The following is a 27,668-nucleotide window of genomic DNA, read 5'->3' on the forward strand; positions in this document are numbered from 1 at the left end:
GTAGCTCAGTTCTCTTATAAAAACAATTTAAGGAAGATCAAATGGAAGTCTTCTTTGTATCTCCGTTAATGTCCCAGTAGTCCGCTTGGGGATTAAACATTAATCCATGGATCTACAGTTGCACTACAATTTGAGATCCCTCTTTTCAAAAATAGAAGCCACCCTAAAGACTTTAATGCTGAGTGTTTGGATACGAAGTGTCTCTGGAATCTGGCTAATTCAATCCAGACCTTTATGAAGCACCTGCCATATGCAAATGCTCTAATGCTATGTACTGGTCCATTGGCCCACTTTTCTTTTGCTCCTTTTCCTCTCCTCCTCTCCACTTTTCTTCCAGTAGCACCCCTGCTCCCAATCCACCAATAATGAGGGCAACTTGGAAAGGAAAAGTTGCTTTCAAATGGCAGTCTCCGGGGAGGTGGTAGGAAAAAGAAAACAGACTTTCCTTTTCCTTTTGTTTGGCCCTAGTTGGGAGGAGAACTGAAGAACAATGGAATGATTGTATATATAAGAGTTTCTGGTTGTTCTTGGCACTACTTGCTGGTGCTCCTCCTCCCTCTCCAGGTACCTCACTGCCGAGGAGCAGCCACCAAGGATAGGGAGTGGAAACCATCAAATGAATAAGCCAAGCCAGCAAAAAGCCAACTGTGAGTGTTTACTGGGCAAGTATTGCATGCCTGAGTGGAGGGGAGAATGGCAAAGTGATGGGCAGAGAGATTATGTTGATAAATCTGGGAAGCCTTCCTGAGATAATCTTGATTGACATTTGAGAGGAATGAGCGAGAAAGTGCCCATCAGGGAGAGGGGGACTATTCTAAGCGTGCTGGTAGAAGGATGGATGAGAACTGATGGCTCTAAATAAAGGGCACATAATCTGAAAATCAGTTCTAGTTGTGGGGGAAATGCATTAGATGATTTTTTGGGGGTAACTGATTTGACTACTTAGATATTAGAATCTAAAATTGAAAGGGACCTGGGAGATCATCTAGCTCACTGGCCCCTTCTTTCCTCCCCCTTCCCATTTTATAGGGGAGAAAAATAAGGATCAGAGATATCAATGGATTTGTCCAAGGTTGCACAGCTAGTAGGTAGCAGAGCTAAGATTCAAACCCAGGTCTTCTGACTCCAAATTCAGTACATGTTATACTATACCATGCTCCCTTCTTTTCTACGAATATAGGGGCTTATAATCCAAGGTAGGAAAATGAAAGCCTTGGAATATTTATATCTACACTACGGAGAGTGAAGTTGGATAATGGGAAAAGTGGAGGCTGATTAGAAATTAAGCATTAAATGTGGAAATTCCCTTCTCATCAACCTCCTCATATGTAAGAACCCCTTAATTTCTTTCGTGCCTTGGCCCCTCTTTGCAGTCTGGGGAAGCCTATGGGTTCCTTCTTAGAATTATATTTTTAAATGCTTAAAATAAAATGAATCAGATGACTAAAGAAATCAATTCTACTGAAATGCAGGTAACAAGATAGTTAATCATTCTAGTGATTCTACTTCCTGATGCTGATGGAATAGAATTATTTTATTAAAATGCTTCTCTTGGGAAAAAAAACCAACAAAAAACTTTCTGCAACCACAGAGAGGAGATACAAGGAACTTGTTGGGGGTGGTTTAAGCAAGCAAACATACGACCTGATATTGTTTACAGAATTCATATCCAGATACTCAACCCAAAACTTGTTGTGAAGAAGTTTCACGTTCTCAGAAGCTCAAACCAGATGAAAATGTAATTAGAAAATATTTAATGAAATAACAAATATAATAGAACATAGATGATGTTGAGGTTTGGTTTCCTTAGTCAATATGGAGCTGGTAAGGATCCCATTTCTATTTGGGTTTGACCATTGTGGTATAGATTTCTCTGAAATACCATGAGCAGGTGATTCCAGAATGCTGCTCTGAAATAAGTGATCTGCTTCAGGCTCCCCAGCCTACTAGTATCAGACCAATTCTTCCCCTGGCAGACCAACACAAAAGGAAAGGGAAGGGACCGAAATCCCTGAAATCTGGAATAGAGACCTTTTCCTCCAGTAATGAAGACAAGCAAGGTTAAACATCAGCGTTGATAAGGTTTGTTGGTCCTCAGTTGAGCTATTTAGGTTGGTGTTAGCACCATCTACACCCCTGCCCCAAGGCCTGGACAGCCTCCTCTGCCACCTCCTCCCTCTACCACTGGTTTGGCTTGTTCTCATTCCCATCAGACCTTGCTCTCAGCTGCTATTATGAAATATCTGATAAGGAAAAGCTATTCTGTACTGTTCAGCCTTTTTTTTATCAAAGACTGAGGGGAAGGCTAAAAACCCTGCTTATCAAATTCATAGATGACATGAAACAAACAAGATTGTGAACACATTCAGTGATAGGATCAGGATTCAAAAGCATGTTGACAGACAGAAACCATGGGTGGAACCTGAAAAGATGAAACTTAATGGAGACAAATGGAAGATCTCCCAGATAGGTTCAAATACAGGATGGAGAAAACATGCCTATATGATAGGGTTGTTTATGTAGACAGATCCCTGGGGAATTCCATGAAGTATCTGCTCCAAATGAGTCATTAGTGTGATGTTTTAGCCAGCAATGTCCATTCAGTCTTGGGCTTCATTATCTGGAGTATTGTATTCAGTTCTGATTATATCAGAGTTTAGGAAGACCGTCAAAGAAGCAATTTGTGCAAGAATGCTAGCGAGCATTGGACTAAAATTCAAGAAGTTTGGATTTGAACCTTTAATAATGACATGGCCTCTGGCAGAGGCAATACAACCCTATGTTTCCATTTCCCTGTGTCTTGAATAAAAAAGTTTGGTCTAGAGGATCAGAAGTGGTGCAGTGGCTTAGAGTTCGAAACTCTTTGGAGTTAGAAAGATTATGGGTTCATATTGTCTTGGACAATTATTAACCATGTAACAGACATCACACTGAACATCTCGAGTCTGTCGATTCCTCACTTGTAAAATGTAAAAATTGGGCTTGATGACTTTCTAGTGGTTCTTTTAGCTCTACGTATGATCCTATAATCTTTTTTTTTTAATGATCCTATAATCTTAGAGTTCCCATCCAGTTCTTATCATTTATGAGGCTATGATGAAGTGTCTCAAGATGGTGAGAAGGTTCAAAATTTTCTCATACAAGGATTTGTTGAAGAGACTAGGATTCAAAGTCTTGCCATACAAGGATATGTTGAAGAAACTGGGGAAAAGACCTAGAGCCATATGAAGTATCTTTGGATATTTGAAGGACTATTGTGTGGAAACGAGAGTACGTTTATTCTACTTGACTTCAAAGGACAGAATTGGAATCAATGAGTAGAATTTGCCAAGAGGCCTATTTAGCTCAATATCAAGAAAATATTTTTACTAGTTAAAGCTGTCCACAAGCCAAATGGACTGTTTTAAGAGGTGGTTGGTTCACCATCACCAGATTATAGTAGAGCCATAATCAGCATGGAACAGCCACAAGACAGGACTGTAGGTCCCAAGGCACAGACATCCAGGAGAGAAGTCTTCTCTTCAAAGCAGTTTGCGTACCCTATAGGAAAACAATACCCCCCTCCCCATATACACATGCACAAACATGCCCATGATCTTTAGACAACCCATATTATCAGGTAGACCATCTATCCTCCATGTTGTTATATCCTCTTGAAGGCTGATGGAGGTAAGAGCTATACTACTCATTCTCAGTACAACTGTCAGCACCATCTCAACTCTGTACTTTGCACTCTGTAGACTCTACTTTGCAACTCTCTCTGTCTTGAATGTCTTGTTTTGAGGAACAGTCCTGGACAGCTCTCAGAATCTTTCAGCAGAGGTTTAATGGCATGTGGTTAGGATATCGAGAGGATATGTTTAGGAGTTCAGACTAGATTGACTAAAGTAAGGGAGCATTATGCAACAAAGAAAGGTAATATATTTAGAGTCAGAAAATCTGGTTTAAAATCCTGTTTCTGTCATTTATAAGCTGTGTGACCTTGGACAAGTCACAACTTCTTTGTGCTTCATTGTTTTCATCTGTAAAATAATGGAGTTGGATTAGGTGATCTCAGATGTCCCATCTTTAAATTGATAATTCTTTGACTAGATACATGGTTCTTAAACCACATGAACTGGCAGAGGAATATCTTAAATTGTGAAGATTTTACCTAATTACTTAATAAACAGAACTGTATTTCAACAGAGACACTAGGGTACTCTGAATCAAAAGAGTCTGGGGACCTCTGACCAAGGATCTTCTAACTATTAAGATTTTATTATTCTATTCTAAGATATAGTCTGACAGCTAGATAAAATATTTTACTTTTATGATAGTCTTTTGCACTTAAAAAAAAGGTTCTTCACACTTGTGAAAACTTGATAGTTTTTCTGGTCCTCACATTTTCGTAGTTGATCCTCTCAAGAATACTGTGAGGTATACCTGAGAATCATTATTATTTCCATTCTTCATTGAGGCATGAAAGAGTCTAAGTGGTAGAAGCCAAGACTAAAACTTGACTTTTAGACCAATTCTCTCTTTACTACACCTCGAATATGCTAAAAATACCCCCCAAAAGACTCAAAATAATGGATCTATAATCGGGGGATTTCAGGTATTATTGAAATAAATTCTATAGTTCAAGGAATACCCACCCATTCAGAGCTCTTCAGATTATAGCATGTATGCCACAATTCAATCAAAAGACTAACTCTTGGATTTACATGTTTCTTTTGGAAGGGAGATCAAGATAGATAGTGATGAGAAGTGTCCAGGATTGTGATTCTTTCAATGTAAAGAACTCTTCAAATGGAAACACCCTCCATTGATGTAGATCATTGGTTTGTATGCAACTTAAATCAAATCTCTTGGAACACTGATAGGGTCTGACCAGTCCCTAGTCTCATAATGAATGCTTTTCATAGTCAAGATTTGAACCCACATCTTCCTGATTTACAAGACTGGCCCTCCATCTGATCTTTCCAGGTTTCCACTTTTAAATGGAGAACATATCTTGGAGTGGGACTCAGAACACCTGATCTCAGATCTGACATTAACTATCCAAGTGACTATGGTTCATGACAGAATCAAAAACTCATGTAATATCTGAACTACAAGGGAACTTAGAGATCATCTCATCCAGCTTCTTCATTTTATAGCTCAAGTCACTTAATCTCTTTGAGCAGCCTTTTTTAAAAAATTTAAAAACCAGTAATAACAACTGCCCCTCTTACCATTTTTGCAAAAAGATTCAGTGACACATTGTACAGTCTACTACTCTGCAAATTATGTTAATAAAATACCAGACTGAATCATTATCATAGCTATCTTCATTGTTGTTTTGTTACTATAGTCACCATTATTGTTGTTGCTTTCAGTCTTTTCACTCGTTATGACCCTATTTGGGACTTTCTTGGTAAAGATATTGAAGTGGTTTGCCATTTCCTTCCCTAGCTCACTTTAGAGATAAGGAAACTAAGACAGCTGAGTTAAGTGACTTACCCAGGGTCACACAAGTCCTTGAAGCCAGTCTTAAACTCTGGAAGATGTCTTCCTAACTTGAGGTCTGGTGTTATAGTTGTCTCATTGCCTAAAGTCATTATCCATAATCAAAGAAGAAACAGTGGTTGAAAATTGTAACAAGGTACATAGAAAAAATTCATGAGGAAAGAGATAGCAGGAAGGGAAACTAATTTTCTTCTTTCCCTCAATTCCCTCATTCCTTTTGGTGAATGGTTGCATCTCAGTGGCCTAGGATTAATTGCAGCTTAAAAGGGAGGAAAGAAAAAATGGAATGAGCCACTAGGAAACAGAGTGGCTGGTCAATAGATGTCACTGTGCCTTCTCTTCACAGGTTAGCTGTGCTTTAGCTGTGGAATGCTCTGAAGACCCACCATAAGCCATGGAGGGGTCTGTGCTCAGCCCCACATCCTGGGAAAAGCGGCGGGCATGGCTGCAAAAGACCCACAACTGGCAGACACAGATCCTAGAGGAGGAGGCGGCAGCTGCTCTGCAAGATGTTCCAGACCCTGAGCCCCCCAACTTGGATGATGTCTTCTTGGAAGGTGAGGAAAAGTTGGGCTTCTAGAAAGACTTGAAGACCATTAGAGTGGGCTCTTCTAGGTAAATAATGCAAGGTACAGCTGGGCAGAGGGTATAGCCAGGGAGGACTTTTTAGAACTTCATTTTGACCACTTTCAGAGGATTAAGAAGAGTTGAGGCATTGAACAAAAGGCTGAAGTTTTTTTTTTGCCCTTAGATGATGCTTAACAGAAATGTTTGTTGAATGAATGAATGAATGGAAACAGATCAGAAGTAGAAGCAGAGAACCAGTCTTAAGAAATCAAACAATGGGAAAGGATTGGTAGGATATCAGAATGTTAGAGTTTATTCTGAGAATACATATTCTGGAACTAATTTGATGTATGTTGACATGCCATGAAAAGAATATTATATTAGGAGTCAGAGGACTTGTGTTTTTCTTTTCTCTCTATGACAGAATTTCTTTGTGATCTTGGACAAGTCCTTTTGTTTCTTTGGGGATGAACACTGTCCTACTTGCCAGGATAGTGGCTTTCTTACACTGGGGATGGCTAACCTAAACAAAGAAGGCCATACTTTTATTGTACTCAATGTCAGCAGAAAAAATTAGTCTAATAAAAGTGATATGTCATAGAGACTAAAATGAATGGTTGGTGGTAATGAGTCAGGTAGAGGAAAGTAAGATGGTGGTAAAGGGTAATGCTGTGATTCCAGTTTCCTTTAATTCTCCTGTATACTTATTTTCTGGCTTCTTTAGAGTGTCCCACAAATAAGATTGAAGACTGGCTACAGGATTGTGGGTAAGTACAGAACTGTGACCAGTAGGAGGCAAGCCAAGGTAGGAGAAAGATGAGGGCCCTAACTCTAGTCTAAACCTTTTTGCACTCTGGATTTGAAAAGAGACAGTAGGAAAGTGCAAAATCTAAGTCTGTGTGTGTGTTCCAATTTTATGTTCGAGCTGAGGATTAGAACTAATGCCATCACAAAAAGAGCTGCTATAAATATTTTTGTATATATGGGTCCTTTTCCTTCTTCTTTGGGATACAGACCTAGTAGTGGTATTGATGAAGCAAAAGGTATGTGCAGTTTTATATGCCTTGTACATAGTTCCAAACTGTTCTCCAAAATAGTTACTTGGACCACTGATGTTGGACAACTTCACCAACCATGTATGATTCTACCTATGTTTCCATATCCTCTCTACCATTTGTAATTTTCTTTTTCTGTCATATTAGCCAGTTATAGTTGTAAGGCAATATCTAAAAAGTTGCTTTAATTTTTATTTCTCTAATTATTAGTGATTTTGAGTATTTTTTCATATCAATATTATTGGCTTTGGTTTCTTCTGAAAACTGTCTGTTCATATTCTTTGACCATTTGTCAAGTGGAGAATGTCTCTTATTTTGTATAAATTTGGTGCAGTTCTCTATATATTTGAGAAATGAGATCTTAATCAGATAATTTTACTATAAATATTTTCCTAGATTCACGTTTTCCTTTTAATTTTAACTACATTGGTTTTATTTGTATAAAAACTTTTTAAAAATTGAATATTATCAAAATTGTCCTTCTGTGATCATCTTTGTCTCTTGTTTGGGCGTAAACTCTTCCTTTATCCATAGATCTGATGAGTAGTTTTTTCCATGTGGAAATTTTTCCCAGTTATCCAACCAGTTTTGAAATCACCCACTTATTCAATCATGTAGCTCACTATCCTTTCCTTAAGAAAGCATGAGATGTTGTCAAATGCATTGCTGAAATCCAGTTAATCTCGATCTCTAGCTGCCCACTAATCTTCCAGTCTAATAAAACTGCCAAAAAGGAAATGAGGTTGGTTTTATGTGACCATGAAAGCCATCCTGGATCATCGAGTTCACTACTTCTTTTTCAAGGACTAGTTCACCACCATATCTTTAATGTTATGTTGTGAATTTTTTCCAGGAATCAGTCAAGAGTCTACTCCTATTCTTTAGTGCCTGTGTGATCTTACTCAAGTCGTTTAAGCTCTGTGAACCTCAGTTTCCTTATCAGTAAAATTAAAGGAATGGACACGATGGCATCTAGTGCTTTCCAACTCAAAATCCTACAATCCTATGTCCTCTACATTCAGACATTTACTAAATGTGATGAGGGATATAATGAAATATCAGTCAACAAAATCAATTTAACACTCATTCAGCATCTACTATGAGCAAAATATATAAAACAGGAAGTATTGGCATATATTGTTGTTTAGTCCTTTCTGACTTTTTGTGATCTCCATTTGGTCTTTTCTTTGGAAAGATATTGGAATAGTTTGCCATTTCCTTTTTCATCTCATTTTATAGATGAGGGAACTGAGTCAAATAGGATCGAGTGATTTACTCTTAAGTGTCTGATACTTTGTGCCACCTTTCCATCCCAGACATAAGTATATAAGTGAGGTTTCTTCCTTAGGAGAAATGAAAAAAACTAGCCCACATGTGATAAACAATATAAAGTGATAAGTAACACAGTCTAGGACCTCACATAAATAAGCCTGAAAGCTGCCTATAGGGCAGTATTCATACTGGTCCATGAAGAAGGGAAAAGATAGACGCAGAGAAACCAGGGAACAGTATATTATATTAGTTGAGGCAAGAGAGAAAACTCATCACTTCATTGGGAATCCAGAGCAAATACTCCTGGTTCTTCTTTGCATGACATGGGAAGACCAACACCAGTCAGTCAAGAACCTTTATTGTATACTTTTATGTAAAGTGTTAGAAAGACAAAAGCAGGCCACATCCTCAAAAAGCCAATAGGGAACAACACAGCAGATATAAAGAGATTTGGTGGAAGGTAATCTGGGGGAGAAAAGCCTCTTGTAGAAGGTGGGATGTGAACTGATTCGTATGGGAAACCAAGAAAACCAAGAGGCAAAAGGGAGAGAGGAGAGTGTTCCTGACCTAGATAATAGCCAATGAAAGACATAGATGGGAAATTGAGTTTCATGTGCTAGGAATCACAAGAAGGCAAGTGAAACTGGATCACAAGTGTTTATGGGAGTAGAGTAAAACCAGACCAAACCAAACCAAACTTTAGAAATGTAAGGACTCAAGTTTTCTAGATCTTCAAATCTAACCAGAGAACTTTATATCTGATCTTCAAAGTAAGAGGGAGCAACTGGATTTCTTTTTTTCTGGGGGGGGGGGCAGAGAAACAGTAGGAGATGATATGATCACATCTGTGCTTTAGGAAAATCACTTTGACAGATGGGTGGAGGTGGAGAGATTGGAAAGACTTAAGGAATGGAGCACACTATAACAAATGTCCAGGCAAGAGATGATGGTCTGAACCAGAGTGGTGGCTGCGGAAGTGAAGAGAAAGGGACATAATGAGAGATGTACAAGTTGAAATGAAAAGATATGGAATCAGGTTAGATATATGGGATAAAGAAGAAGTTGGGGATAATTCTGAGGTTGCAAACCTAGGGTAACTGAGGAGATGGTGGTATGAGGAAGCTAGGGAGAAGGGAGAATTTGCTGGAAAAAACAAACTCTTATTTTGGACATTTCAAGTTTGAGATGCCTATGGGACATCCAGTTAGAACTGGTCAAAAGACAGCTGTTGATGTGGGAACTCAGATAAGAAAGTAGAGATAGAGACATAGCTCTGGGGTTCATCTGCATAATTAAACCCAGGGGAGGCTGCTATTAATCTAGGAGAAACATGAGGGACCATCTAGTTTTCCAGGAAAATTCTATGATCTTTATGGTCAAGCAGCAAAACCTTACATTTCTGCATTTCAGATCTTCTGAGGAAGGGTTTCCTGAAGAGCATGGCCTGTCCATCCATGGTGGTGAGTGCGGAATCTAGTCCTGGATTGTGGATTGTGTCTATTTGTTAATTCTACCTTCTCTTGCAAATCTTTGCCATTGATTAATGGAAACTTGGGTAAGGGAATGTTGATAGTTTCCAGCATAAATTCAGCTGGGTCTTCTCCATGTAAACATTGCTCATTTTCTAAACAATACCATACTGCATTATTGTCAATATTTAGTAGTCAATCAATCAATAAAATTAATTAAGCACTTGCTAGTTATTAGGGATTCGGAGAAGACAAAAGATAATCCTTCCTCTCAAGGAGTTTATGGTATACGTGATTGTATGGGGAGTAAGAGGGGCAGGGGAAGGAGAACTTTAGTTACATGTGAGTGTGTGCAGTTGTGCATATTTAAACAGGAATGAGTATAGATCTATGCTTCATTCTTGTGTACAAATGTGCATACCTACTCGTGTGTTTGTGTGTAGTTTTGTGCATTAAGATTTTGTGTGCATTTATGTGTCATTGTATATGTGTGTACCCTATGACTTGGGAAAAACAAGGCACCCTTGCCTGAGATCCTTTTGGTTTCTTGGTTATGTCTAAGGATGTCCCAGCCATGGAGCCAGCTTTGATGATGACCTGACCTTGGGAGCAGAAGGTAAGAGCTAAAGGGCCTCAGCTGGGGTCTGAGGGAGGTTTATAATATGAGATCTGGAGAGGGCTTGGGGCGACTCTCTACTCTAGCTTAGGAGAGGCTGCCACCAACTTTATGGAATTTGAAGGATGTAGAAAGGTTTCTAATTCAGAAATATACATACACACAAAACTTTCTGAAATTCCACTATTAGAAATACTTCCCTTTACATTCCATATGTATCCCTTTAACTATTAAAAAATATATATACATACATACACACTATGTGTGTATTGTTCTGGGAGGTATGACATATTAACACATTATTAATATTAATAGGGACTATAACCACAGAATCACAGATTCGCAGACCTAGAAGAGACTTGAGGGTCCACTCAGCTTAAATCTCAATTTTAAAGATGAGGAAACTGAGGAATAGCAAGGCAAAGTGCCAGATATTTTTTTGGAGAAATATTGTGGCTTGGCAACCTTAGGCAGCAAGGAAGGGGCACTAAGCCTTGAGAAGATGATCAGTTTATCAACTTCCTATTTCCTGCTTTTCTCTGGGGTTTGCTCTGATCATCATTCTGATAACTTGAGTGAGACCAAGGACGCTGAGCATTGTAGACATTTCAGACTCTACAGACTTGGACCGAGACATACAAGGCTGATGTCTAGTCCCAACCCTAAGCATTCACAGTAAGTCTGGTCCCATGCTCCAGTGACAATGATGATGACAATGATACTATTTCAACTAGTTACTTTCTTTGCCCTGGAGATAAACTGATATCATGAAGAGAACCCTAACTAGAGCCATAGGGACCTGGGCTTAATTTCCAGTTATACTGACAAACTATATAATTGTGCCAATACCCTGCCTCAAGTTTCTACCAGCCATGTAATTAGAAGCAAATCACTAGACCTTTTTGAGCCTCAGTCCCCTCATCTGTCAAAAATATACTGATTTGTAAAAATATTAAATAAAAATAAATCATAATCAGCACCCTCATCATATTTACCCACAAAGACATAAGCAGGACTTGAACTGAGCTCTTCTACTTCTAAGAATTCCAGTGAGACCAGATGGGAAGACAGCTGGATTTGACCTCACACAAATGATTTCATTTTTTATGACTTCATTCATCTATAAAATAAGTTTGGTCTGGATGATTTCTAAGGCCTTTTAAACTCTAACATTCTCAGCTTCTATAATTTCTTCCCCTGGAGAAGTGTACCAAGGTCAAGGCAACTTTTTCATCCATAGGCATTCTGACAAGCGCATAGACAGAATCCTCATTAAACTTACATAAGGAGAGAGTAGAGACTCCCAAGGATGAGCAGCAGGATCATGAAAGATGGTCCATGTAGAGGTGATAGGCACCAGAGAAGGAAGGACTGGGTAGTCAGACTGAGACAAGATGGAAAACTTTGACCATTCTTTTCTTTTTGTTGTTTTCCCTTCTTTTCTTCTCCTTCCTCCTTCAGCAATTCTGTTAGCATCCAATGGCAAACTCCTTTCCAGGTGAGTGATGAAAGATATTCTAGGGAAAATGGGTACCCTTCCTGGGAAACCAGACCAGGTGATCTCAGGATACTTCCTGTTGTCTTGAAGACTATCTGAAATACACATTCTCCATCTTTTTTTTTTCTTTTATAAAACCCTTACCTTCCATCTTGCAATAAATACTGTGTATTGGTTCCATGGCAGAAGAGTGGTAAGGGCTAGACAATGGGGGTTAAGTGACTCGCCCAGGATCACACAGCTGGGAAGTGTCTGAGGCCAGATTTGAACCTAGCACCTCCCATCACTAGGCCTGGCTCTCAATCCACTGAGCTACCCAGCTGCCCCCCCCCCACACACACATTCTCCATCTTACCTCTAGCTTGTTGATATAGGCCTCCACCTTCTACCCCCCAACATCATCCCCTCCAAAATGCCTTCCTCACCCCCTCCTCCATGGGATTCATAAATACCAAATGGTTCTCTGTAACCCATCTGGCCACTAGCAACTCATGCTAAACAGGTGAATAGTCTGGGATTGATGGTATCTTGTGGAGGAATGAGTTTGTTCAAGAAGAGAATAAGATTAATTAATGGAGGATGAGATAACCAAAAGGAGGGAAGAAGGACATTTAGAAGGAATTGAGATGGTGCCCATATAGGAATTTGAAATGCCCAGTGGGATATGAAGATACCCAGAAGGGGATCAGGGTAGCAATTAGATTGACACTACCACCACCACCACCACCACCCTTCCATCTTTCTGAGAATACTGGGGAGCAGTTAGCATGGATGATACATGTTAGAAAAGAGGTTGACAACAACAATTCTAATTCTTGTAGAAATTTCCTGGAGACAACAAGGCCAGGGCATCTACTCAATCTTGGCTGTAGTATGGCATCTAGCAACATGACCAGTGGGACCAATAAGACAAGTTCAAGGTAGGAAATGTATGGCTGACTGGGTGATCAGAGCAAAACCATCAGGCTATTTTGAGGATCCTCTTTCCTTTTTTTTAGTGTCCTTTTTAAAGCATCTGCTTTCTGGGGCTCAAATAATCATTCATTAACTCACAAATAGGAATTAACATAGAATGGGTGATCAGAACTCATTTTCTGCCTTGTACCACGTGTCTACAAAAGATACTGTCCCAACTTTGAGTCCAATTTGAAAAGTAGACCCTTTTGAATGTTAGTCTTGTTATTCTTGAGAAAGGAACTCTAAAATTTCAATATTGCCAGACTTCCTTGTGGATAACTGAGAGATGACTAGTTAATAAATAGTCTTAATGATACCAATAAAAACAAAGCAAGTCAAAATAAATGTTTTTTTTTTAATTTTGAGAGAGAAGTATATTTAGTTTTTAAAGAGCATCCACACCTTACCATTTATGTAACCCTCAGCCAATATTGATATTGCTAAGCCTTAGTTTCTTTATCTGAAAAATGGGGATAATAATTCCTGAAAAACTAAGGTGCAAATTCATATCCTAAGAATAATAAAAAAAATTTTTAAAGATTAAACTTTTGGGCAACTAAAACTCTAATTCCTAGCCCCAAGCAATTTGATGATAGGGATAGGCAGAGAAAGAACAAGGCTCGGATTTCAGTCTTTTAAGATTTAGAAAATACCTTTTTTAAAACCTTGTGACTTAGGTAGTGAGATGATTTGCACACTGTCCTATACCTAGGAAGTATAAGACGAGATGCAAAACCATGCCTGATTTTGAGTAGAGCGATCTTTCTCTTTTCCTTCCTTCCTTCCTTCCTTCCTTCCTTCCTTCCTTCCTTCCTTCCTTCCTTCCTTCCTTCCTTCCTTCCTTCCTTCCTTCCTTCCTTCCTTCCTTCCTTCCTTCCTTCCTTCCTTCCTTCCTTCCTTCCTTCCTTCCTTCCTGGCATGCTTGAGACACTGTGATTGAATTCAGTTGTGTAGGCTGCCCTCACTAAGTCCATCTTTCTCCACAGCATCTCAGAGATTCTGGACAAAGTCCGGGAGGATGCAGAGGATGTCCTCTTCAGTCTAGGCTTTGCCCAAGATGATCATAGAGCTACAGCTCGTATTCCTGCCCGCTTCTTCACCACCCCCTCCCAAGCAAAGGGCATTGATTTCCAGGTCTTCCTGAAAGCTCAGGTGCAAAGGATAGAGATGGAGGACCCCTGCTTGATGCTGGCCAGTAAGTGTCATTGAAGGTCAGTCTTCCCTCTCTTCCCCCAGGGCTGAATGCTCTAAGCCTATGGCAGTCTGTCCTTGACCATATGTTCCAGTGTCTTTAGCTGGATTGTTGAAGATTTGATCATAATCTGGGATCTAATCCAATTTATTATTTTAAAGATAAGGAAAATGAGGGCGTGGTAGTGACATGATTCCCCCTTTCATATGAGTAGCAAGTAGTAGAGATGGGATTTGAAACTAACTCTTCTGACTCTAAATCCTGTGCATTTTCCCATGATACCACAGCAGTCTTTCTGGATGCAATTTAGGACTGTTTCATTTGAATCTGTGATCAGGAAAAATAGAACAGTCATTATAGATTGGAGGGGGTTACAGTGGATGGAGGCAACTGAATGACACAGTAGATACAACACTGGGCTTAGCATCAAAGAGTAGAACTTGGGCCAACTGACAGAAGTTATAGAGAAGTAAATATTAACTCAAAAAGAAAATTTCTCTGACAATCAAAGCTGTCCAAAAGTGTAATGGGCTCCCTTAGGAAAAGGTGAATTTCCCATTAATAGAGATTTCAAACAGTGGGTTGAATGGGGGAGCTTGTTGGGGCCATTGTGTGGTTGTTCTTATTCAGATACAGATTGGACTGGATAGTCCCTGGATACCCTGTTGACTATAAGATTCTCTGAATCCCAAATCCTGCCTATAGAGCTGGTCAGGAGGCCCTTCCCTGATTTCTTTTCATTTCTGGAAATTTTCAAAGGGGATTTCAGAAGATCTGAAAATTATCCAAAAGTTTCCAAAGGGATCCCAGAATCATAGATTCAGAATCATAGTTCATCACCATGTTCACCTCCTTTCCTTAATGTTCTCACAGGTCGGTTTAAGCAGGTACAAACCCTGGCCACAACTGCTGATGCCTTTTTCTGCCTCTACTCCTACGTGTCCAAGACCCCAGTCCAGAAATTCATGCCATCTCAATTGTTCTGGCCCAGTGCTGCTGATGCACCACTCATTAAGATCCTTTCCCCAGAACCTGAGGCCCAATCCCCTGTGGAGCGTCTTCGGAGAGCTGTATCCAAGATGTGCCTGTATACAACCCCTCGGGATGGACCATCTCCACCCCATGCTTCAACCAAAAGAAATAGTCTGGATCAAGTAGTGTGGGAGGTGATGGACAGGGCAAGAGAAGATAAACTTGCTCTCCAGGTAGAGTCAAGTGGAACGGTTGCCCTAGACCTCTCCTCCACAGAAGAGACTCAGTGGGAGATTACATCACCTTTTCAAACTGAGGAACTTATCCCTGAACCTTCCCATTGCAGAGATGCAAGGAAGACAGAACTTGAGAACTATGGAGATCTGGAAGAAGAAAGAGACACTAAATGGGATAACACTTACATCTCCAACCAGCCCCCTGCAGTATTCACTCCACATATCTGGAAGGCATCTACTCCACAGCCCTTCCACTGTAGAAACACTGACATAGCAAAGCCACAGACCAGACGGGATCTGGAGTGGAGAGCAGAGGCAAAGGAACAGATGACTTGGGTTACAGAGAGAGAACTGTGGGACCTGAAAGTCAAAGAGGAGACATGTTTAAGCAAGGAGCAGCATGCCAATAGTACCCTGGAGCTTTGCAAGAGTCAGAGTTGTCCTGAAAGGACAAGGGTTCAAGCAAGAAGGCGACTATTCCAGAGGAACTACCAAGGTATCAAGGGGAGAAGAGTCAGCCCCTTGGAAGAAGCCACCATGGAGGAAGAGTTGGGGAAGAACTCAGTGGGATCAGTTCTGCCCCAAACAATACCCCAGAGGTTCACTGAACAGCAACAGGACTCCTTAGATTTAGAGGAGGTGAGTGTAGAATGCTGAGGGGAAAAAGGGTCATGGGTTCTTGCTCTAGTATTGAGGGGTGATTTGTTGAGTGAGATGGCAGAAATGGAACCTAAATATATTTAAGACAAAACCGAACCTGATTGCTTCCTCTCTGAAATCCCAACAAGCAACTTACATCTTGAGCCCCTTGGAATAGATCTAGGAGGGGGAAAAAACCCCATGTTTTGCATATAAGAATCTTCTAGGGGGCAGCTGGGTAGTGGTTTACAGTAGCTCAGTGGATTGAGAACCAGGCCTAGAGATGAGAGGTCCTAGTTTCCAATATGACCTCAGACACTTCCCAGATGTGTGACCCTGGGCAAGTCACTTGACCCCCATTGCCTAGCTCTCACCACTCTTCTGCCTTGGAACCAAATCAAACTATTGACTCCAAGATGGAAGGTAAGGGTTTTAAAATTTAAAAAAAAATTTTAAAAAGAATATTCTAGGACAGATTATGTAATTTCTCACCTCATTTCTGTCTCTGTAGAGAATTCCCAACCAGTACTAGGATTCTGCCCCAAAACAATGCCCAATCTGTTGACTCTAAAAGTCAGCCATGTCATGTGCACACGGTTTTGTATATACTTCATGTTTCAACAAAAAAAATAGAGTCTAATAACTTATGTCACATATCATAGTTCCATGTTCTGTTGCAAATGAGTTCAGTCTTTCTGTCTGGGTCTAGACAAAAGCTCTTAGGATCCCTATTGCTCTGTACCTCAAAGCCAACCTTACCTACTACAGCTCCTAATAGGGCTTTTCATGTTTCCTGGTAACAGATATATAGCAACAGTGATGAAGAAGGAAGCCACTGGATCAATGAACGTGAGTGTCCTTGCTCACTATCTCTTGCCACCTCTAGGTGGAAGTCCAAGAGTAAGTATTCCTCTGGAGAAATATTCTAGTCCCTAGATTGAAAGAGCCATGAGGACTAATCTCTTTGCTTCCAGACTTTTTTGATAACCCCGACTTGAGGAACCAAAGGAAATTTCCATTCTTTGGAATCATGACTGATATTTTTTGATAACATTACTCAAGGCTTCTGCCTCTTCTTGAGACTACAGTTTTGAGGGCATTCCCCACCACCTTCCCATAACTTCTCCATCTTGAAAAAGCTCCTCAGGCTGGAGGTCTTCAGAACAATGAAAGCTACCTTATCTCAGGCGAGAGAACTGATGAGGATACATATTCTCTCTAAATGGCAATAGCAAACATAGGGCAAACGTTGTCTAGTTTAGGAGCTCAGTATTTATTTGAACTGTCTTTGATATCCATATCTCCATCTACCTTCAACTTAGTCCCTTCTCTCTGTGGTTCCCCGTGACATCTATATTTCCTATCCAGTTTTCTCCACCTCCTACTTATAGCCTATGCTATAAGCCCAGTGTTCTCATTCTGACCATTAAGGAAGCAATAAAACAATCCACCTTGAGAAGTGAAGGGAGTGAACTAAGACTTATTCTTCTTCCTACTCTTAATGCATGATCCTATGATCATATCCCCATGAAGTCTTTTCTTTAAATTAAATATCTCCTAGTTCTGTTAACCAATTTTACCGTGCCATGGCTTTGAGGACCCTCACCAACCTAAATACTCTCCTCTAAATGGCCTCAAACTTGTCATTATCCTTTCTAAAACAAAGGGTTCTGAATTGGGCTAGATATGTTCTGACTAGGGCAAAAAAATTGTCCTTCTCACTCTGGATACCATCCCTCTGTTAATGCAAGATGCTTTAGGTTTCTGGGGCGCTAGTTCCTATTGTTGACTCGTGTTGAACAGGAAGTCTACTTAGATGACCTTCGAGTTTGAGAGATTTTTGCTCTAATTATTGCCAGGCCAGCCTGCTTCATCTTGCATTCACCAAGTGGGTTTTTTGTTTTCAACTTAAGTTCAGGATGTAAATGGATCCAATGAAACATTCATCTTGAGTTTGTCATTTATTTGAGCTAGTATACATTTAAGTCATACCATCCATTTAAGTCATGTCTCCTAATTCTGGGCTTCAATTCTAAACTCCCTTTTCTTTGCCTCCTACCTCAGTCTCTGAGATCTTTCCATCTCTTTTGTTAAAATCTAGGACTCTGATCCCCTTCAGTCTAGCCTCTTCAATTCCTTGCTTTCACCTATTACACATCAACGCTTTCCAGTCATCATTAACAACCAGTTGCTTGTTTACATGGAAAGTCAATATTTGCACCAGAGAAATCCAAACCTGCTATCAAAGTTTTTCTACCCATTTTGGGCACTTTGTGCAAACCCCCATACTACAGAGAAAGGGGCATGAAAGTGGGGTGACCTCAGTGGTAGCAGATTGCTGAAAATAGCAAATTTCCTTAAGTTTTATGTCTATCTGTTCCAAAGTGACATAGAAATGAGGTGAGGATAATTTGCTGTTTGGGGTGATCTATAGTAATGTAAATCATATGCTCGCTCTGTATATATATATATATATATATATATATATATATATATGTCTCCTTCCATCTGGAGGCATTCCACCAGGTGTCTGGGCATCTCTGGTGTGGAAAAGCAAGCCTTTGACATTTTGCTTTCCACGCACATCTTTTCTAAGTAATAAAGCAAATGGAACCCTAAAAAAGCACACACACACACATACACACACACACATATATATATACATACACACTCAAATGCATATATATATATGGATGGTTTATATATACATAGATACATATATACATATATATATATATAATTGACATACCTATACATATACATACATACATGGAGAGAGAGAGAGAGAGAAAGAGAGAGAGAGAGAGGGAGGGAGAGAAAGCGTGGATGGGTCTATGATTTAATTAGTGTAGGGTAGGACAATCCTAAAATGGAACCTATGTGAGCCTAGAGCTTCCTAGTAGCCAGAGCGGGCCCTCTATGCAGTACCTTCAGTCTGCCTCTCTGGAATTTATTATAGGATGGTTTTGACAGCTTCTGTGTAAATAAACAAAGGACTAGTTGCTAATGGTGAGTAGATAAGTGCCAAGAGTTGATGGTTAGTGGGTGAATTTAAGGATTAAACTAATAGGTCTGAAGAAATTCAGGGTCCTTAACTAAATAACAGATGAAGAGAACACAAAGATTCAGGTAAGAGGCAGAGAAAAGCAATGGAAGGAAAAGAGAGGGTTGGGGGAATCTGATTGAAATCAGGGACCAAGAAGATATCTACAGCCTGAGGACCCAAGATGAAATTGTCAGATGGCCAGATGTGAATACTGAACTTGGGTGCAAAAAATCCCCCCAACAAATACAGAATGGAAAAGGATAAGGTCACCAACATTCAGTTGAGGACCACAAAATAGATATGAATCATCAACATGACACAACAACCCTGAAAGTTAAGGTGACAAACTGAATTAACAAAGACTCAGGGAACTATATTCTACCCTAGCTAGACTCCACGTGGAGTTTCCTGTCCTTTTTGGTATCCCTACATTTTGAAAAGAACATTGACATGCTGGAGTATGTCAAGATTTTGCCCCCAAAGACATATGAGTCAGACAGAGGCAGCTTGGAATAATGGGTAGATGGCCAGCTTTGAAGTGAGGAAGACCCGAGTTCGATTACTTCTGATAAATGGGGATTGTATGATCCTAAGCAACTTATACTCAGAATCCCAGGTAACTTGTTAAGACTGTATATAAATGACAGAAAAGTTCTCCGGGGAAGGAGTTTCCTTGCTGGGAGATCCCCTGGCAGATGAAGGCACAGGGCTTCTTTTAAATTCGTTAGAAAGCATTCCAAAGAGGAACAGAAAGGCCTGGGGAATTCTTTGGACTGCCTGATATCGCTGTCGCTCTTTCACATCCCTTAACCTGCTTCATGGGGCCGTGGAAAGAATACGAATGTTTGGAGTCGACAGGTCAGTGCTCTAGTCCCACTCTCTCAAAGGGAGACCTTGGGCAATAGATTCATCTTTAGGAGTCTCCGTTTCATTTTCTGTAAAATGAGGGGTCCGATGGAATGACTTCTAAGGTTTCCTCTCGCTCCTATAATCTAGGAATCTGAATTGATTGCATAGCTCAGTGTTCAACTGCTATTTCCCCACCAGGTGGCAGCCTTGTAATAGTAAATGCTAAATCAGCTTTTCCTGAGTTCCCAGACGCTGGAGCCAGGAATTGGGCTAGTGAGTGACAACGCGCCTTTCCTAATCCTTTGTGCAAAACTGAGGGCACCAGTCACTCCAAAGGGCAGTGCTTCCTCTTCCCATCCCCAGCCGCCATGTATTCTTCTACCCTAGGATCTAGGTTAGGAAGAGAAATTGCCAAGAGAATACCCAAAGAAAGAAAGAGGAGTCATGACTTTGGATAGCCACAAGCAAGTTGGGTTTCAATTAGAGCGCATGGGGGTTGTGGTTGAACTCTCTTGAAATAAAATAATTTGGTTTTAAAAGGAACAACAGAGACACATGATGTAGTATCCTCCCACTGGAAATCTTGGAAGAATGGAAGGCAATGTGGGATTGGAGGCATGGGTTCAGATCCCACCTTGAACACTTGCTGGTTATATAATCCTGAGCAAGTCACATGCCTTCTCTGTGCCTCAGTTTCCTCATCTGTAAAATGATTCCAAAGTCCCTTCTTGCTCTAAAGCTGTGACCTTCTGTTAGTAAGAGCTTCCCCTGAGGGAAAATGTATTAAAGTCAGAAGACCCCAATTCTAGTGCTGACTCTACTGTTAAGTGTCTGTGTGGACTTTGCAGATAGCTTTCCATCTCCGAACTTCAGCTGTTTTCTCTGTAAAATAAGCTAATTCGATGGCATGATCATTGTAATGGTAGAATTGAGAGAGGGATCCTTGCCAATACTAGGAAACAGGAAACCAGCTGTTGGAGGGGCTGGTTAGAGTGTAGCACTTTCTCTTTCTCCCAGAGCCTAATGGAGTCCCAACTCTGCTTCTAGATGACTTTGAATCTTCCCTCCTATTACAAACTCCAGAGACAAGTCTTGATATACTAAATGACTAATTTATTTCTATGGCAAAGAGATAAAAGAGGGAAAAGATAGGACAGAGGGATTGGGTAGACCCTACCCCTATATTTTCTATAGCTATATTTTGATGGGAGATCAAAATGTCTTTTCAAGAATGAAATGATGGTATAAGATGATCTTCAAAACAAAGCAGTAACACTTGTTCAGCAAAAGCCAGGTAGGAAAAGCCCAGACCTCCTTCTGGCCAGTAGTTTTCTCCTTTTTTTGAATCTTCTTTAGAATTCCATGGAATTCTTCCCCTGATGGCTCCTGGTGGTTCCATCTGCTTCTCTTGCGTCCATTTTCATTACCTTTCATATTTTCTCTGCTTTTTGACCATTTCTCTTGACTACATCATTAAGGGGTCTTCCAGCTCAAGCATTCTCCATATGATCCCGTGACTCTGCTCTGGCAGAGTCCTACACTGAAAGAAGAGGACAGGTGGGGTTATGGCTCCTGACCCTTAGCCCTTCTCTTCCTCCTATACTCACAATCTTCCCAGTCTAATGAGTCCATGGGAAGGCAAATGGTTCTAAAGTCCCTGTACTGGCAGGGACAAAAGCCCTATTATAAATATACAAGACTGTTATTCATTTTGTGCCATCAAAGGCAGAGATAAGTAAAATAGGTTTTCTAATCAATGAAAAACAATCCCACCTCTGCCTCTCCAAGCCTGCAATTATCTCCCCTGGGTTCATGATGTCACTGCACAGCTGTGCACATACTTCTAGTTATGTGGCATGTCTGTTGTTGTTGAGAAGAGAGGAGAGGGGGAGCTTCTGACAACTACTTTTAGGGCCATCTGATCCATCCCAATGGTCCAAACTCATGTGACCTATCTCCCCAATACCCTTTCTTTCTAATTGTAGTGGTCCTTCCTCTACCGCTTTCCCTTCTCTTAAAAGGACCCTTTCCAGGCACCTAGGAAACAGCAAATACTTGTTGATGGATCACTCTGAAGCTCCTTCACATGGCACACTCCCCTCTCTCTAAGGAATTTCCATTCTTTGGAAAGCTCCTGCCTTCAGGAAAAACAGGACAGAGCCAGTCTTGAATAACACTCAAGACAAGTTGCCATCCAGACTCTACAGGAAGACCTCCAGTAATGAGAAATGCATTATCTGATGAGTCCATTGCACTTTTGGACAGGTATAATTCTTAGGGAGTTTTCTCTATGCAGTGTCCACCTATATCTATCAGTTCTGCCCACCATGGCCAAACAAAACAAGTCTAACCCACCTTTGGATACTTGGAAGACCCATGTTTGAGACTCATTCAACCCCTAAAGTCAACTTTTGATGCTTTATGCTAGCCAAGGGGAAATAGAGCATGATTGCCATCCCCTAAAAGTGAATGGTCTCAAAATGTTTTTTGTAGCTCTGCGATACATTATGATAACTGTTACTAGATGCATTTAGACACAATTTGAGCTAAGACTGAAAGCATTTCTAAACAGAGACTAAAAATAAGCAGGTCTTGGACAGGATAGGAAAGGTATCACAGGGTTAATTTCTCCCCCCTCTTGGAGAAGCTATTGCTGGACAATCATGGGATAAAAGAGATTGACTAACTTACTTCCTCTCTCTTTTTATCTGTAAAGATAATGGGGTTGGAGTAGGTAATCTCCAAGTTCCATTCAGCTCTGCCTGTCTAGCACACTCTGGGGACTTCATTTGCTGGTCCTTACTCTACTATCTTCCAGTATTTGCCAAGTATGTGGTCTGTACCATGGCCTGTCTGCTTCTGTTGGATCACTCCAAGCTCTCCTCCCTTTGGGTCATCTGTGTGTTGGCCATTGTATATACATAAGTGATGCTTCTTATTCAATATCTGACATTGAGCTAGAGTTAGTTGGACAGACTCTATGCACCCCCTCTCCCCTTCATGTAACAATAGCAATAACTATACTTGATATACTTTATTCATTTATATTACTCAAATGAGATGGCACATATGAAGTGTTTTGCAAATATTAAAGCTCTTTTATATGTTCTATTTTAGCTATTACTATCATAACTCCATTCAAGACATAACGATCTTGTGGGAGAACGGTTATTAACCCCATTTTACAGACAAGAAAACTCAGGTTCAGATTCAAAGCAGGCAAAGTAAACCTCTATACTGTGCTCCAGGTAGACCACATCAAGAATACAGTTTTGGACTAGAACCAATGACCTCCTTTTACATAATTATGCCTTGGATGGTGTACATTTGGACATATGGAACCACTTCACAGGATTCATTATTTATACTAATTGGGACCTGGGTATATGATGTTCTTTTCTGGAGTCACCCCTTAGGAAAGGCATTCCAAAGCAGGAGCATATCCAGAAAAGGCAGCCAAGAAAGGGAAAGGCTTCTTGTTAATCCCACTGAGGACAGGTTGAAAGAACTGTGCTTGCATAGCCTGGATAAGAAGACTTGGGGTAGAAAGGAAGTTCTGCTCAAATGGTTGACGTATGACAGCAGAATTAGATTTTTCCTGCTTTGCCCTAGCAGGCAGAACTAGGAGCCATGGGAAGAAGCTGAAAAGGGGCACATTTAGGGTTGAGGGAATGAGAGCTCCCTCATAATCAGAGCTCTTTGAAAGTGGAATGTGTGCCTTTAAGTGATGGTTGTAATGGAGGAATTGGTTGGTGATAAAAGGGATAGAGGAGGAATGAAGATCTCCCCCTGAAAGCAGGATCCAGGAGAGGCTGCTGATGTTTAAAGTTGGCTCAGAGAGAGGGAGAGGGAGTAAGTAGTTTCCCCCTTCTGCCTTCCCTCCTCAGCTATGGCTGCTCTCACAAACTGGCTCTTGACTTTCCTCCACTCTTAGAGCCTAAAGATTTCTTCTCAGGGAGATTACTCTCTCCCTCAAGCTGTCCCACTCACACTTGAGTGTCTTTGGGAAAAGACAACAACTTTATTATAAACTAAGTCAACTAGGGTAACACAAAGAAATGGCTGGAAGGAAGGGAATTGGTGAGGAAAGGGGGGGTGTCCCTTCTTTAACTACTCCTTTTCCCTCCCTCCTCAAGTTTGGGGAACTCAGGCCTTGGCAGCCTGGGTCCCCTAAGAGAGAATCAGGTTGACTGACCCTGGTCTTTGGCCCCCTGGCCACAGTTCAGTCCATGGCATCAGGAGCTGTAAGATAAGTTTTGACAGAGGATCAAATATCTTCTTCAGCTGTCCCTTCAGTTGGGAATTGGGGGGGAAGATGTCTTGTCACCAGGAGAGGAAAAGGTGAGTATATATCCAGGAGAAAGGCTTGGCCAGACCTCCCTCCTAGGCTACTCAAGGCTGGAAGAGATCCAACTGAAATCCCAGTCCGAATCTTCTGGCTTCTCAACATTCCAGACCTCCTGGGCCCTTCCCCAAGGAAGGTGAGCAGATCCAGCATCCCTTCAGGCTGCCACTCTTCCTTGAGTGCAAACCCTCTGTCACATGGTGGATTATCCTTCACTTGATGTATTTAAACAAAGGGGGAATCCTATAGGGGCGATCTCTTTTCAGGTGAGGTTTGGACTAGATATTCCTTTACAGTTCTGAAATTCTCTAGTCCTCTAGAGTTTAAGTAACTTGTTTAGCACTCAGAATTTGTAAATGGTGCAGCCAGGATCATTCTATGCTTTCGGAGAATTTCCCCAGTCTGTGAAATGAAAAAACAGGACTAGACGACATTTAAGGTCATTCATGATTCTAATGACCTGAATCCAAACCCAGCAGTATTTCTATTAGTCCATATAGGCCGGCGGAAGACACAGAAGCAAACTGGCCCATATTGATTCAAACTCATGACTTCTGTCTCTCTAAACCAATGAGCTATGGGATCATAAGTATTAGTCTGTGCCTTTCTTCTAAGCAGGACCCTCTGGAAACCTGTGGTTTGTGTCCTTGTTAGGTGTCTCTTTACACCAATGGAGGCACAGACACTTGCAAGAAAGGAAAGCTGATTAGGAAAGGATTTGAAAGTTTTTTGAAGCAGGCATTATTGATGTTTAAGAACAAAAACTATTGAGTTACAAAATTGGCTAGATCAATGGAATTCAGAGTCCTATTTTTTTTGTGATGGGTAATATTGACAATAATAAAAACTTAGAATCCTCAGCTAGGTAGATAGAGGATAAAGCACTGGCCTTAGAATCAGGAAGAACTGAGTTCAAATTTAGCCTCAGATACTTTCTAGCAGCATGACCCTGAGCAATTTGCCTCAGTTCCTCATCAGTAAATTGGAAGCATGCTAGAGAAGGAAATGGCAAACCATTCCAATATCTTTGCCGTGACAACTCCAAAAGGGATCACAAAGAGTCAGGCAGGACTAAAAACCACTAAGCTATAACAAATCCTCATCTGTAAAATGAGATTTGACTTTCAGGTTCTAACATGCTGATTACTTGTACTTTAGTGACCCTACGGTCAGAAGGAATTCTTATGGAGAATGTCTTAATCCCAGTTGCTTATTTATTTCCACTACAGGCTTTCTCCACACCAGCAGCACCCACTCCGACAGCAGTGGCTTCATGGAGGAACAGCTCCTTCCACCCCAGCCATTTGCCAACTGAGAAGGTTCTTTAGGGATTCTAATCCCTAGCTGCGGGGACCTCATTCCACCAGATATGAACATACCATGGCCCAAGTGCAAGCAGGAAGTATCTGAACAGAGGTTCACTTCTCAGATTCCACTCCTTGACTAAGACCTGAGGGAAAGTTGGAAGGACTGATTATATCTCCAAGTCTCATGCTCGAATCTAAATTTAGGGACTGGGGGAATCAATAAAGGAGTGGGAGAAGAGGAACTAAAGAAATCTTACAGCTTCATCCATCAACTACAACTAGAAAAGTCTGCAAAGAAATTGTGTGAAAGAAGAAGGGGACCAATCCAGGAATTCATCTGCAGGACCCAAGTTCCATTTGATTCTACTCATGTGGATGTTCAAATACTATCCCTTTCTGTAATCCCACTGTGGACACTCTGTACACAGGAATGATCCTAGGCAGAAAGAGAATTAGCCCTAGAGGCCTTAGCCCAAGCTCAGTTCCTGCCTGAGATTGTCTAGGCCAGAAACCCCTGATGCCTAACACAGTCATACCCAGGAGAACATAGAAGAAGCACTCGTTCAAAGATGAAGCTATTCCCAACATCATGATAAAAATTCTTAACCACCAATAAACCCTTCTATGGTCTCTGTGCCTAGACCTTGGACAGCTCAAGATTCCCAGGCATACACATGGCACCAGATAATTTGAGGACATACAGGAAAAGCCACCCAGAGAAAAAGTGTATCTAAAAAGGATCACAACATATATATGTATGCATGTATATGTGTGTGTACATAAATACATATATGTCTATGTATATGTGTGTATTTTTTACCACAGAGACCAGCAATCTGACTGAGGGAGATTTAAACTGAAAAGGGGCTTGGGTGAAGATGGAGGCAGGAAGAGGGACTTTTCATCTCTAAGCACCCAGAAACAATAGAATTCTGGTGCTGACCTGTTCTTCCAGATGAGGTTTCACATAGTTGGGGTGTTTGTTTTTATCTCTTCTCTCTTATTTTAAAGGGATTGTCTTATGATTTTATTATTATATTACTTTATATATTATATTATATTTATTTATATATATTTTATATATATAATAATATATTATATTATTTTAAAGGGATTCTACAAACAGCATTCCAGAAGCCCTGCTTCTATCTCTTGGCTAAAATTGGCCAGAGGGAGAAGGGGTGGGGAGGGGAGAATGCCCTTTTCTGAGCTACTGCTTGCAACTGCTGCTCACCACTTCCAGGCTTCCTTCATGCCATAACAGTTTCTCAATTTGATCATTCCACCCTCCCATGAGATCCCTTTGTCTCCTGAAGAAGCCTTGCCTTGTGAGCTTTATGACCACTAAGTGCTATAGTAGAGGGTTTTTCAATGAGATCAAGTGCCCTAGGTTCTCAACTAAGGAGCAAATGCAACCCACCATATAATGGAGACAATACAAATATCATTTTTCTTCTCTGTGTTACCTCCCAAGTGAGAAGGATAAACCATGGAGAGAGAGAAAATGCCTCAGTCATTGTTTAACAGACAATACATGGGGAACCCTAATATCCAGCTTCTCTGCAACCCCCAATCCTATGTCTGCTTAAGAAGAGGAGACAGGTTCCAGTCAAGATGGCAGCTTAGAAGCTGCGAAAGTTCAGAACTCAGAAACCCTTCCTTACCGATCGCAAACTGAGAGCTCCTAGGACACCGAAATTCAAGCTGAACAACAGGACAGACCCCGGGGAACCCTCCTCCCGGACCTGGATCAAAAGGTACGGCCCCTCAAAAGCCAAAACCCTAGATCACTCAGATCTAAGGGGCAGGCAGAAGGAAGGTCCCAGGACCCATACCCCCCAACCCAGAGTGCTGAGCCCATGGCAGCAGCGGGAATTTCAGGGTCGGCAAAAGGGCCCCAGGGCTGGCTATTTTGAAGGACTCACCTTGAAAGCAACCTGAGCCAGTCTCTGGGATGCCCAACACAGATGGCAGGGAAACATAAAGAGAAGGGGGAAGCCTGTAGACCCCTGGCTAGGTCCTTCCAACTGAGTCTCAAGGGAAGTCCCAGCTTTAGGGCACCAGCTGAACCCAATCCCATCAGGAGCCCTCAGAGCTACTGAGAGAAACCTTACGCCCCAGCAAAGGGGTTGCTCCAAAGGGCTTACCTTGAAAGCAA

At 41.0% G+C, this 27,668-nt stretch overlaps 1 protein-coding gene across 3 annotated transcripts; it reads left to right on the forward strand.

Moving 5' to 3' along the window:
- The first annotated feature begins 275 nt into the window (after positions 1-275).
- Positions 276-26,507, forward strand: TESPA1 (thymocyte expressed, positive selection associated 1). Of its 3 annotated transcripts, none has more exons than XM_056797981.1 (11): positions 276-647; positions 5,837-6,047; positions 6,782-6,824; positions 9,795-9,844; positions 10,416-10,469; positions 11,931-11,967; positions 12,789-12,887; positions 13,911-14,119; positions 14,990-15,963; positions 16,767-16,812; positions 25,433-26,507. In XM_056797981.1, the coding sequence occupies exons 2-11, from the start codon at positions 5,885-5,887 to the stop codon at positions 25,516-25,518; spliced, it is 1,761 nt and encodes a 586-aa protein (XP_056653959.1). In that variant the 5' UTR covers positions 276-647; positions 5,837-5,884; the 3' UTR covers positions 25,519-26,507. The 3 variants fall into 3 exon arrangements, with proteins under 3 accessions (XP_056653959.1, XP_056653960.1, XP_056653958.1); XM_056797980.1 differs by having other exon boundaries at positions 277-647; positions 16,767-16,863; XM_056797982.1 differs by lacking the exon at positions 16,767-16,812.
- The last annotated feature ends 1,161 nt before the right edge of the window (positions 26,508-27,668 follow it).

Source organism: Monodelphis domestica, chromosome 5 (assembly GCF_027887165.1).
Source record: "Monodelphis domestica isolate mMonDom1 chromosome 5, mMonDom1.pri, whole genome shotgun sequence".
NCBI classification, from domain to species: domain Eukaryota; kingdom Metazoa; phylum Chordata; class Mammalia; order Didelphimorphia; family Didelphidae; genus Monodelphis; species Monodelphis domestica.

Excerpts from the sequence above, each read along its gene's own strand:
- TESPA1 (XM_056797980.1), top strand. The coding sequence starts at position 5,885 with ATGGAGGGGTCTGTGCTCAGCCCCACATCCTGGGAAAAGCGGCGGGCA. Across the intron at positions 6,825-9,794 it reads GACTGGCTACAGGATTGTGG|ATCTTCTGAGGAAGGGTTTC; the intron begins GTAAGTACAGAA and ends TCTGCATTTCAG. Across the intron at positions 11,968-12,788 it reads AATGGCAAACTCCTTTCCAG|AAATTTCCTGGAGACAACAA; the intron begins GTGAGTGATGAA and ends TAATTCTTGTAG.